At 38.2% G+C, this 12,715-nt stretch overlaps 1 protein-coding gene across 6 annotated transcripts in view; it reads left to right on the plus strand.

The window, feature by feature from the left end:
• The window catches only part of POLG2 (DNA polymerase gamma 2, accessory subunit), a 66,470-nt gene that overhangs the window by 7,195 nt on the left and 46,560 nt on the right, over positions 1-12,715 (plus strand). For 4 of the 6 annotated variants that reach the window (XR_008961252.1, XM_048225580.2, XM_048225582.2 and 1 more), the window contains exons 5-8: positions 4,535-4,675; positions 7,514-7,594; positions 9,847-9,947; positions 11,911-12,048. Coding sequence is in view for 5 of the 6 variants with exons in the window: in XM_048225580.2 (XP_048081537.1) it covers positions 4,535-4,675; positions 7,514-7,594; positions 9,847-9,947; positions 11,911-12,048 (461 nt within the window). In the remaining variant the exon portion in view is untranslated. Of the gene's footprint in view, positions 1-4,534; positions 4,676-7,513; positions 7,595-9,846; positions 9,948-11,910; positions 12,115-12,715 lie in introns of those variants that run through there. The other 2 variants (XM_026512460.4, XM_057318054.1) reach the window with 2 other exon arrangements.

The raw sequence follows: 12,715 nt of genomic DNA on the forward strand, positions 1-12,715 counted from the left end.
AGGACAGTCACCTATGTAACCACAACACAGCTGTCAAAAACAGGAATGTACCAGTAATCCATTATTACCATCCAATCCATGTAATCCTTCAGATACAACTGATCATCCTAATAATGCCCTTTATAGGTCCAGTATCCAATTTAGGATTTCATGTCATTGTCATGTCTCTTTAGTCTCCTTCAAATGAGTAGTTCATTTTATCTTGTCTTTCATGACCTTGACATTTAATTTTAGTTTTAAGTAATTCTACACCCAATGTGAGGCTCAAACTCAGCCTAGAGATCAAGAGTCATCTGCTCTACCGACTGAGCCAGCCAGGCAGCCCGTGACTTTGACATTTTTGAAGAATGCAGGCCTTTGTAGTTACTTTGTAGAATGTCCCTCAGTTTGAGTTTCTGTCATGTTTCCTCATGATTTGTGTATTTTTGCTAGGAGTACCATAGAAATGATGCTGCCCTCTTCTCAGTGCATCATATCGCAAGGCGTATGATACTGTATTTGTTACTGCTGATAACTTTTATCTCTTGGTTAAGATATCTCTTGGTTAAGATACCAGGTTTCTCCAACGTAAAGTTGACAAATATTTTGTACTTAATTAATTAGTAATTGATAAGTCTTTTGTGGCAGACACTTTAAAACTACGTGAATAACCTGTTTCTGACCACATTTTGACTTACCAGTTGCAGCATACATTGGTGATTCTTGTGCAAATCAGTGATTACTACGAGGGTTGCCAAATGGTATCTTTTTTATTATTAATTTTATTATTACTTCATTATTTCTTTTCGATTAATTTATCAACAGTATACTGTGGAGTTGAGCTTTTCCCTCCTCTCTCTCTTTTTATGGGCTTACAGATTCCTGTTTTTCTCAAAGAGTTATAATCTGTTACTAGCATTCTTTATTTTGATGCTAAAATTGTCCTAGACTTGGCCAGTGTCCTTTTGACATGTCCCCATCATTTTCTGAGCACTTCTTATTTTTTGTAGCAACTAATTGTCAGGATCATCTTGTTTCTTGGTCTAGCTGTGGAGTCATCCATTTCTCCAGGGAACCTTAGTTCTTAGTAGAGGAAAATGTATTTAAAATCTGAGATTTGGCTACTAGGTGTACTCCTTGCGACTGGGTATCATTGCTTCTGGGCCCTTTCTGTGGACACAGCTAGGAAATATTTGGAGGCAATTACATACATATATATTTACACACTTACCTCTGTATTTGTGCCTGTATTTAGCTATTATCAAAAACTAGGAGTTCATACCAGTTCTTCAAGTTCTAGTCTAATGCCACAGGGTTTATTCTAGCTTTACCTCTTTCCAAATTTATAATTCTCTTCTCTGACAGTGAGAAACCTGGCTCCCAGTATCTTCAGTGTATTGATTTTTCATTTCTTATATGTAACCAAACTCCCTGCCATTCTTATGCAAAGATCAGCTGTGATACGCCCCTTGTCCCACGGCACCAGACACTGTAGATGAGCATTTGAACCAGGGGAAGGAAAAAGGAAGAAAGACGTTAGAGAACTTGACTATGGACATGCTGCTGCTCCCTCCCTTTAATAGCCCCCCTCACTAGGTGATCTGACCAGAACATGGAGAGGGAGGAAAGTTAGAAAGCCTGGCCTTGAACCTCAGTGTCCCCTTCTTTACTAGACACACTGGCCAAAAGTTTGGCCCTGGATCAACCCCGGTTGGGTGCACTAGCCAGCTGACCAAACTCAGGCCTGGCCAAAGGGAAAAGGTGCTTCATTTACTTCCTAAAATAGTTTTCAAAAATTTAAACAGGTGATATAGTTTTTTTAGAGAAGGAATTTTGCCTTTGCATCCCACAGGGCACTTCGTAAATAGCTGGAATATTTTTCAGGGTGCCCTGTGGATGCAAAGTTGTAGGAGCCATGTGGATGGATAGAATTGTGGCTGAGCCCTTTTCTCTGCTGACCCATTCTTGAGCGGTTCCAGATTTGAATGTTTAGATTTTCTGACTGGCCACAGGTGGAATTTTATGTGCTATTTGGTGACTAATACAGTCTTATCAGTGAAAAAAGTACTTGGAACTTGAAAATATAATAATTAAAACATAGTGGTTCTCATCTAATTAGAGAAAACAGATTAATTTTAAATATAAATAACTAATGAAAAATTTAAAAGGTTATTTATGAATATTTTCCCATAACCCCAACACCGTCACATTTCATTTTGGGATACTCAGCTCTCATATGAAACTTATCTTGGTTATCATAGTCATTATAGTTAAATAATCATTATCTTAATTAAAAACCAATCAGTTTTATGACTAGCAATTTAATTTTCTTTTAAGTTCATTTTTTTTTTTTTTTAAGTAATCTACACCCAACGTGGGGTTTGAACTCACGATGCTGAGATAAGAGTCTCATGGTCTTCAGACTGAGCCAGCCAGGCGCCCCAATCTCATGACCAGGAATTTAAAGACAATCTCTTTGTCATGGCTGTTAGTCTCTTAGTTTGTTCATTATTATGGTAATTTTCACTATCTCAATGAAAAGCTTTATTTTGCAGAGTTTTCTCTCCGTTAAATTGTTGGTCTTCCATTTCCATGGTTCTCAAAATTGTTCATTAGTTGACCATGTTATAAAATAATAAATAGAATTCCTGCCATTTAGTATGCTTTTTTGAAAGGCTTCTCAGGCTATTTTGTATTTTTTTTTTTTTAGTAAATTTTACGGTTAACATCTAAATATATTCTTGGAGGGATCTTTAGAGAATGGTAAAGCAGATCAGTAAAGTCTGAAAACAGAGTTAAGATAGAAAGAAACTCATTCTGGATGGTATGAGAAATCAGATATTCTAGCTAAGAAGAGTTGCTATTGGATATCTCTGCATCCTTGGATTTCCAATTTTCAAAGAATTAGAAAACAGTAGCGGTGCCTGGCTGGCTCAGTCCGTAGAGCATGTGTGCGACTTGATTGATCACTGGGTTCTGAGTTCGAAGCCCCACATTGGGCATAGAGATTACTTAAAAATAAAATCTTTAAAAAAAAAAAGAAAAAACATTAAAATCTTCTTAATATTTAAATATGATTTAGTCTTTTTTTTATTCAAATGCACCACAAAAGCTTGCCCTAGAGTTACAGTGAATATCAGTTCTATAAAAGTGTAAAAGATGTCAACTAAAAAGTTAGTAGAGAATCCCAAATTTCAGTAAGTGTACTGCCTTTTTTTAAAATTTAAAATCAATTAATTAACATATAGTGTATTATTAGTTTCGGAGGTAGAGATTAGTGACTCATCAGTCGCATATAACACCCAGTGCTCATTACATCAAGTGTCCTCCTTAATGCCCATCACCCAGTTACCATTCCCCCCACCCATCTCCTCTCCAGCAACCCTCAGTTTGTTTCCTATAGTTAAGAGTCTCTCATGGTTTGTCTCCCTCTCTGATTTCGTTTTAAGAGTACTGCCTTTTGAGGACAAATTTACATTAATTTTTATAAGACCATATGCCATTAAAATGGGTTTAAAATGCCAATGCATATGTGTTAATGAAGACTGTGCTTGATCATGGATTATAGAAGTTGAGGATTGACAAAGTTTTTTTTTTTTTAAGTATTAGAGAATTACATGAATGTTCAGATGACTGTGATAATAATAAAAAAAAGAAGAATAAAGGTACAACTGTTTATATGCAAAACCTTTTAAATTTTTAGGATTGACATTGAAAAAAATTTGCGGTGATTCTTTATCAGTTTAAAAGAAAGGAAATAAGTCTGTTGATCAACCCCTGATTTATAGCATGTGTTATGGTATATTTTTTATTTTTAAATATAGCTTTAAAGTAAATACCCAAAACCAAGTTTTTAAAAGAGGTTTGCTGGGGCGCCTGGGTGGCACAGCGGTTAAGCGTCTGCCTTCGGCTCAGGGCGTGATCCCAGCGTTCTGGGTTCGAGCCCCACATCAGGCTCCTCTGCTATGAGCCTGCTTCTTCCTCTCCCACTCCCCCTGCTTGTGTTTCCTCTCTCGCTGGCTGTCTCTATCTCTGTTAAATAAATAAATAAAATCTTTAAAAAAATAAAAAATAAAAGAGGTTTGCTTATTATAAAAACTTTACATTTCCAGAGATTATACTCCAAACCCCTATCCCTAAGCATACCAATTTTTTTCTCTAAGGGCCCTGCTGAACTTTATTATAATATTATCCTCTTTATTATAATGCTCACTTAGGGACCATTGGAAAAATAGTGATGCTGAGGTCCCACTCCCATCCAGGTAGTTCAGAATCCCTGGGAGTGGGGGTCCAAGCATAAAATCGTTATGTTTTAAAATTCAAGGCAGTTCTAATATATAACCAGTTGAGACTCACTGATCTAAACCCTATCTCCCTAAAAGCGGGGAATATGTCATAACCATTTTTGTGGTCCCAGTGCCTAGCATAGGGTTGGCCTGGAGTGGATGCTTTGTAGAAGGAATTTGTAAGTTTGTGTTCTGATAATATAAGTCTCTAGTTTTAAGAGAGAGCTCTGCTAACTGATTCTGTATTTTTGTTCTACTTTTCTGTGAAGGGCCGAGATGGACGAAAAAATGTGGTTCCCTATGTTTTATCTGTTAATGGGAATCTAGACCGAGGTGTGCTGGCTTACCTCTACGATTCTTTCCAGCTCACAGAGAACTCCTTTACAAGGAAGAAGAATCTTCATAGAAAGGTGCTTTTGATATTTTAGAGATAAACTTGGGAAACTAAAAACATGTTTTTCCCTCATATGTTAGTGGGCTTGGTTTTTAACACAAACTGTGAATAATAAATTTCTTTCAGTGCAGCTTATTTTACCATTTTCATTTTTTTAGAATCTGGCCACAGGAGTAATAAGCAAGTTCTCACAGAATAGAACCAGGCATTCCTTTTAGGTAATCCCAGAGGCATTTCTGTTTGATCCTGGCAGACAGATAGAGAGCAATCTCTGAATCTTAGCCCCTGAAAATTTCCCTTCATGGCTTCCACTTGTATCAGAGTGTTAAGCAGGAGTATGTCAGACTAGCAAGACTTAACGGTATTGATCTCTTTGCTTCTAGTCTGACTCCAAGTGGCTATTCACTAGATCACAGGAGCTATCGATAGGCCTGGGTCAAGGACATGTTTATGGGCTCAAAATCAAGAGAGAAGAGGGACTGAAGCTATAGGAAAGAAAATAAATGACTAACAGAGCAAGATTTTGGAAGAAACATGAGAGGTTAAGACAGGGTGTAGAACACCAGTGGAGGGATTGGTCTTGAAAAGGAGTTATTTGAAAAAGCACGGAGGAGAGAAAAGATGGTAAAGATATAAATAGGTTACCAGGACTGGTTAGCCTTTGAAGGAAGTTCTCCTCATATCTTCTATTTTCTTAGGGAATTAGGAAGCAGGATTGTTAGCTTAAAATGTGGAGGAGTAGATGTTTAAGTGGCAAGAATTTAGAGTATTCATATTCTCCTTGAATATGAAAGGGAGCTGCCCCAAATCAAAACTTTCAACGTGCTGAGTATTCAACTGGGTTTGGAAACCATGAGTTTGTAGTATCTCTTTGCATAGCTGAGTGATTTACTTTGTAGTGTTCATTTAGCCTGATATGCCCATAAAGAAAGTCACATTATAGAACTGTTCTAGGGCTTAGGATTGATAGGATATATAGCAAACGAGGATCCTTCCTTTCTTTTATACCCCACATCCAAACCATCAGCAAAAACCACTTGACTCTGTCTTCAAAATACATCCTGAGTCTGACCATTTCTTATCACTTGCCCTCCTTCCACTCTGATCAAAGCCACCACCATCCCCTCCAACTAGTACTGAGTGGCCCTTTTAAAAGGTATATGTTACTTTGCCCTGCTGCTCAGAACACTCAGCTAAGCTCTTCGTTTCATTCAGAGGAAAAGGCACAGCCCCTAAAGTGTTTTTACAAAACCCTCCCCTTTTGACCTCCTCCTCCACCCTCCACCTCACTCAGTCTGCTCCAACAGCACAGACCCCTTTGCTGTTTCTAGAAAATGTCAGTCATGCTTCCAGCTCAGAACTGTCATTTGTGCTCTTTGTCTGAAATGCTCTTCCTCCAAGATCCACAACTACCCTTTAAGTCTATGCTCAAATGTCACATCAGAGAGGAGACCTCTTACCACCTTATTTATTTATTTATTTATTTATTTATTTAATTTTTTAAAATAATTTTTATTATGTTATGTTAGTCACCATACAGTACATCCTTAGTTTTTGATGTAGTGTTCCATGATTCATTGTTTGCGTATAACACCCAGTGCTCCATGCAGTATGTGCCTTCCTTAATACCCATCACTGGCCTATCCCTGTCCCCACCCCCCTCCCCTCTGAAGCCCTCAGTTTGTTTCGCAGAGTCCATAGTCTCTCGTGGTTCATTCCCCCTTCTGTTTATCCCCCCTTCATTCTTCCCTTCCTTCTCCTACCGATCTCCCTGCTATTTCTTATGTTCCATAAATGAGTGAAACCATATGATAATTGTCTTTCTCTGCTTGACTTATTTCACTTAGCATAATCTCCTCCAGTCCCGTCCATGTTGCTGCAAATGTTGGGTATTCATCCTTTCTGATGGCTGAGCAGTAGTCCATTGTATATATGGACTACATCTCCTTAATCCATTCATCTGTTGAAGGGCATCTCGGCTCCTTCCACAATTTAGCTATTGTGGACAATGCTACTATGAACATTGGGGTGCAAATGGCCCTTCTCTTCACTACGTCTGTATCTTTGGGGTAAATACCCAGTAGTGCAATTGCTGGGTCATAGGGTAGCTCAATTTTTAACTTTTTAAGGGACCTCTACACGGTTTTCCAAAGTGGCTATACCAACTTGCATTCCCACCAACAATGTAGGAGGGATCCCCTTTCTCCACATCCTCTCCAACAATTGTTGTTTCTTGCCTTGTCAGTTTTTGCCATTCTAACTGGCGTAAGGTTTACCACCTTATTTAAAATTGCAAACAGGCCTCTCCAACCCACCCCTGGCCAGCACTTCCTATCTCCTCCCCCCCCCTCTTTTTTTAAGCACTTACCACCTTGAAGGTGGTATATTATTTACTTGTTTTATTATCTCTTTATCCCCACCATGAGGGATAGTCCCTAGTACTTAGAACTATTTCTAGCACCAAGGAGCTATTCAAATGTTTGTTGAATGGGTGGATGAATAAGAAGAGTGGTAGGTTTTGGCAAGACAAAGCTCAAATGATGAATCCCATGGCTGGGGCTGGGTAGCGAAGGCATTGATACCAGGAAGGGGCATTTGGATTGGGGGAAAATGGAGTTGTCAGAAAACAGGAGAGTATCAAGTGAACTTACTTCTGCAGAACATCTAAGTGGCAAAATGAATGAGCAGCTGGATATAGCCAGCTGAATACATCATTACATGATTTATGACCTTAGCTAGCTTCCTCTTCACACAAAATTTTTACTGTTTAAGAAGCTGCATGTTTGATAGTGCTTGTGTTAGATTTAAACAAGATGTGCTATCCTTTTTCCCCCCTCTCTTTAAATTGCTTTAGGTACTTAAACTTCACCCTTGTTTAGCCCCTGTTAAGGTTGCTTTGGATGTGGGAAGAGGCCCAACAGCGGAATTAAGACAGGTGGGTTAAATAAGTTTTAGTGTCATGATTTTAATTATAACCATTACTTCAAATAAATGAGTTAATTTAACCATTTAAAATTTTATTTTGATTCATTTGCTTTTTTAAAAAATTTAATAGCTGTGGATAAATACTATGGTTTATTATAGATAATTTGAAGCATAGTATATAAAAGAAGCTGCATACAGTTCAGCGATTTTGCTGTTAAAGTCGTGCTTAGTCATAGTTGCCTTTTTCAGGTGAGTATGCATAGTTTTGGTAATTCAAATATTTGTACAGATGTCTAGTGAGTTATTTCTTGCCCACTCACATTTTTAACCTAACACTTTTGATACTTATTGGTATAAGCACATGTTCTAGATCTGTACCTTATTTTGGTTCTTCTAATCTATCTGGTCTAATTAAACACTCTTGAGAAAAGCGAGAGGGGTTTTAGTTTCTTTCCAGACACCCCTTCAGCAGTCATGCCGGGTCCTAGGTGACTCAGACCCACCCAGCACCTGAGTTAGGACACTAGCAAGATTCACCCCGCTTTCTTCCTCAGGCTCCTGTGGAGAGGTCTGGGGAGGGGGGGGAGAGTGCATTCAAGGGAAGGGAAGGTGGTGGTTTAATTTCCACTTTTCCCCCTGGGGTTGTGGCAGCCTCCCCAAGACCCTTGTAGGTAGAAGGTCCTTGGGGGGCTGTTTTGTTTTGTTTTGTTTTGCTTAAAGGATAAAAAAGAACTGCTCCCTAAATTTTTGTCATTGCAATTGCAGGCCTTGTTTTGTTTTGGTTTGTTTATGTATCAGAACATAGTAGTATTTTGTCCCTTGGGTGTTTGTAATTTACCAAAAGGGAGTATGTTGTAATCTCATTCTGTTTTTAACTTTTTTTTCCCCTCAGTAGTAGGACAGAACTTTCTGGGCTATGCAAGGGTTTTTGCTGGTTATACACATGGGGATGGGATTACTGGATAAAATGGACACATAGCCTTCATTTCACTATTGTCAGTGAGATTGTCTCCAGATTGGCTGCACCTGTTTGTATTCTCATGGTGCAGGGGGTTCTCATTTCCTTACTCAGGCCAGAGCTGCTTCTCTTCTACCTCCCAACAGGAAGAGCAGATGTTTTTGCTGTCAACCACTAACTTACTAAAATTCACAATGATGTTTATTTTTCTCTGTTAACTTCCTAGACTTACTAATATTTATATTCTCACCTATCCCCAGAATGTCAAGTACCTTCACACCCATTGGTCTTTCCCTGGGAACTTGTTAGAAATGCACATTGTTGGTCCTCACCCCAGAGCTGCTGAATCAGAAACTCTGGTAATGAGGCAGAGAGCAGCCTGTGTTTGACAAGCCCTCCAGGGGATTCCAGTGTTTGCTGAAGTTTGAGAAACAGTGCTGTAGCCCAGGCATACCCTCCCTCACCCACCACGGCCGCCCTCCTCTGCTGGGCCATTTGGTGTTGTCTGGAGACAGTTTTGGTTGTGACAAGTGGGGAGGCGAGTGCTGTAGGCATCTCAGGGAGGCCAGGGGTGCTGCTAAATAGCCGAACGTCAGTCAGCAGTGCAGAAGGGGAGAAATCCTGCTCTAGAGTTTTAGCTCCGGATTGTTAAGGGTGTTTAAAATTTTGCTTTGTTTTGCTTCACCATTGCTTGTGAAGAAAATAGTAGTTTATTATGTAATATTACTCATCATTCTGTATTTCCAGTCAGGCTTTGTGTCTAGCATTCCCATTAAAACCAGTCATTCTCTTCTTGAAACGTTTTCTTTAGTTGGCTTCAGGAACACCACTCTCCTCATTTTCCTCATACTTGTCTGGCCACTCCTCCTTTGTTTCCTTTACTGGCTCGCTCTTCTCTTCCTGCTGTGGTGGTGTAACCCTGGGGCTCAGATGCCAGCTCTCAGATGAGCGCACAGCCCTTTGCACTTAACTGGTTTTCTCTGACAGACTGTTTTGGTTTTGTTAGTGTTTTGAAGGGTAATGATGATGATAAAAATGCTGGTATCTGTTATAAAATTTTCTCTTAGGGAAGATTTGCATTTAGTATATAGTTTTGCAGTGCTTAATTTCTTCATTTTCAGAGGACATATGCAATTTATAAATATACAGTGTATGAATTGCAAACAATATTATCACATAATTACAAGAATATATGCCCTGTGTTAAGGACTGAAAAAAGTGATTTGTGGTTTCACAAACACAGGGTAGTCATTCTAGCTACTTTTACTTCATTCATACTTGAATTGTTTGTATTGTTTCCTCAGGTCTGTCAAGGGTTATTTAATGAATTACTAGAAAGTGGAATTTCTGTGTGGCCTGGTTATATGGACACTGTGCAGTCCTCATTGGAACAGCTTTATTCAAGGTAAGATTGTCTTTCTTGTCACTAAAATATGTATTCAGAGTTTTTGACCATATTTCTTTACGAGTAACAGAAATCTCTTCTAAATATCCTTCTGAATATATGTAAATAAATAAATATATATATAAAATACAATTTAAAATTATTCCTAACTTTCCCGTTTATAGAACCACATACCCCTAGCTAATTGCTACAGCAGGGACCAATATTCATTGGTATATTTGAGCACATATTTATGTGCAACTTCAAGACTTAATGTCATGTAGTATGTGCACCTGCGTTTATCATTTTATCAGGGATGCAATTATGTGTATTGGATGCATTTTTTGAATTAGGATTGAGGGAACACGATTGGAGTGCCTTTTCCTTGTTGGCACTGTGGTTCATTCTGAGGCTGAATGCAAGATAATTCCATCCCAGACAAAGGACAGAAAATTGGTTTCAGTGATCAGCACCTCTGTTCACCCAGTTCCTCCAGACTGATACCTGGATTTATCATCCTTAACTCCTTCCTCTCTTCCTTACTCTCCACCTCCAGTTCATCACTAAATGTTGTCAGCCTGCCTCCTAAATAGTATCAGATCATCTCTCTCCATCCCCACTGCACTACCCACATTAAAGTCACCAGTATCTTTTGGCCGGATTCTTGCAGTAATCTCCTGATTGATCTTCTGTCTCTGGTCTTACCCCTGCTATTTCATTAATTCCATTTTTTAAGTAATCCATTCTTCCCTCCTTTGGGTTTGTTATCTTTTTAGCTTTTTGTGTTGAATATCTATCTTTTGGTGAAAAGTTGAGAAACTTTATGTTTTTCTCTTCAGTTCTCTAGTAACTTGTTAAAATATACCTTTCAGATGATGTCAGAGAAAAAGTAGGTTTCTATAGATAAAGCAATTAATGGTTTCATTATATGTAAAACAAAGGGGTGGTTCTTGAACTCTCCAGTCCTCTGAATTCTAAAATCTTATTCTTTGAGTCATTAAAGGATAATTGAGTGAACTTACCAAGTTACAGTTGTCTTTTTGAATGGTAAAGGCTTTATTGTCCCAGGATATTTTTAATGAAATATTTATTAAGCACACTTAATATGTTTTTTTTTTAAAGAGGATTTTTTAAAAAAGATTTTATTTATTTATTAGAGAGAGAGAAAAGGAGAGGGCGCGCACACACGCACTCACACAGAGGCACACGAAGAGGTGGAGGGAGAGGGAGACAGTCTAAGCAGACTTCACACTGAATGCGGAGCCCGCTGCAGGCTCAATCACACGACCCTGAGGTCATGGCCCGAGCCAAAACCAAGAGTCAGTGCTCACCCGACCGAACCACCTAGTTGCCCCCTACACTTACTATGTTTTATGCACTTTGATAACAGCAGTAAACAAAAGAAAAATTTTCTGTTCTTATGAGGCTTATATTCTAGTGGACAAAGTAGACAATAAACAAGTAAACAGATAAATAATTTCTGATGGAGTTCTACAAAGAAAACAATGAGATCATGTATCTTGGGTAAGCAGAAAGAATGCCAGTGTGGAAATACTGTTATTGCTGAACTAAAAGCTATAAGTTAGCATACTAAGTAATATATTCAATAAGCATAATTTTGGTATAATTTGTTGTGTAGAAGATCTTTATTAGAATAGTAGTATAAGAGACTTTAGTCTAGAGTAATTTTTCTTGGATTATATACAAGTACCAAAAGGCTGAGGCTATTCTGAAGTTCACCCCAGATTATGTGTTGAGGTGACTTTTCATCTATTACAATAAGTTAGAGAAACTTTCTGAAAAATTTACTTTGAATATGGTTCAGAAACTTTAAAAAAGTGTTTTTTGATCCAACTCTCAAGCCCTGCTTTTGAATTGTGACTCTGGAAAGTGGCTGGATTCTAAAGTAATTAAAGCTGGTAATATGGTGAATTTACAATTTATATTTGTGTTTATGTATTTTGTTTAACCACTTGTTCCTTAGATATGATGAAATGAGTATCCTGTTCACAGTTCTGATTACTGAAGCTACTTTGGAGAATGGGCTAATACATCTGAGAAGTAGAGACACCACAATGAAGGAAATGATGCATATATCCAAAGTAAAAGACTTCTTAATCAAGTACATATCATCAGCTAAGAATGTATAGATTTTAATATTTGTGTAATAAATATTCTCCTTTCCTAATTTGATTGTCTTATATTAACTTAGATTTGTTTTTGGCCCCTTTACTCTTATGAAGTGGACATTATTGGTGATCTTTTTAATTCAGTTTTTATTACTTATGGTTCTTAATGGATTCCATTCTGTCAGAAGTATGTTCAGCTACAAGAAACAAAAATTCCACTGTATTGGATTAAGTAAATTGTAGTTTGTTTTTCTCATAACAAGAAACTAGAGGTAGACTGTCTAGAGCTAGTGTAATTGTGTCCTCTTTAGTTAGGGACCCAGGCTCTTGATACCTTTCTGTTCTACCATCTTGGGTATGTTGGCCTTTATTTTTATACTTGCTGCTTTGTGGTCACAAGGTGGCTGCTGTATGTCTAGCCTTCTTGTCCACATTCTAGTTAGGAAGAAAGAGACAAGAGCTAATTGGCCAAAACTCTTCCCTTTTTAACTGGGAAACTAAAAGCTTTCCCAGACATTCCAATCAGAAGACTCGTTCATATTTCATTGGTCAGAACTGGGTCACCTGGTTATCCCTGAGCCAGTCACTGCCCGAGGGAATGAGAATATCAGGATTTATTTGGATCAGACACAATTTATGCCTTAGGGCTTTGGTAGTGTC

Source organism: Ursus arctos, unplaced genomic scaffold (genome assembly GCF_023065955.2).
Source record: "Ursus arctos isolate Adak ecotype North America unplaced genomic scaffold, UrsArc2.0 scaffold_24, whole genome shotgun sequence".
Taxonomy (NCBI): domain Eukaryota; kingdom Metazoa; phylum Chordata; class Mammalia; order Carnivora; family Ursidae; genus Ursus; species Ursus arctos.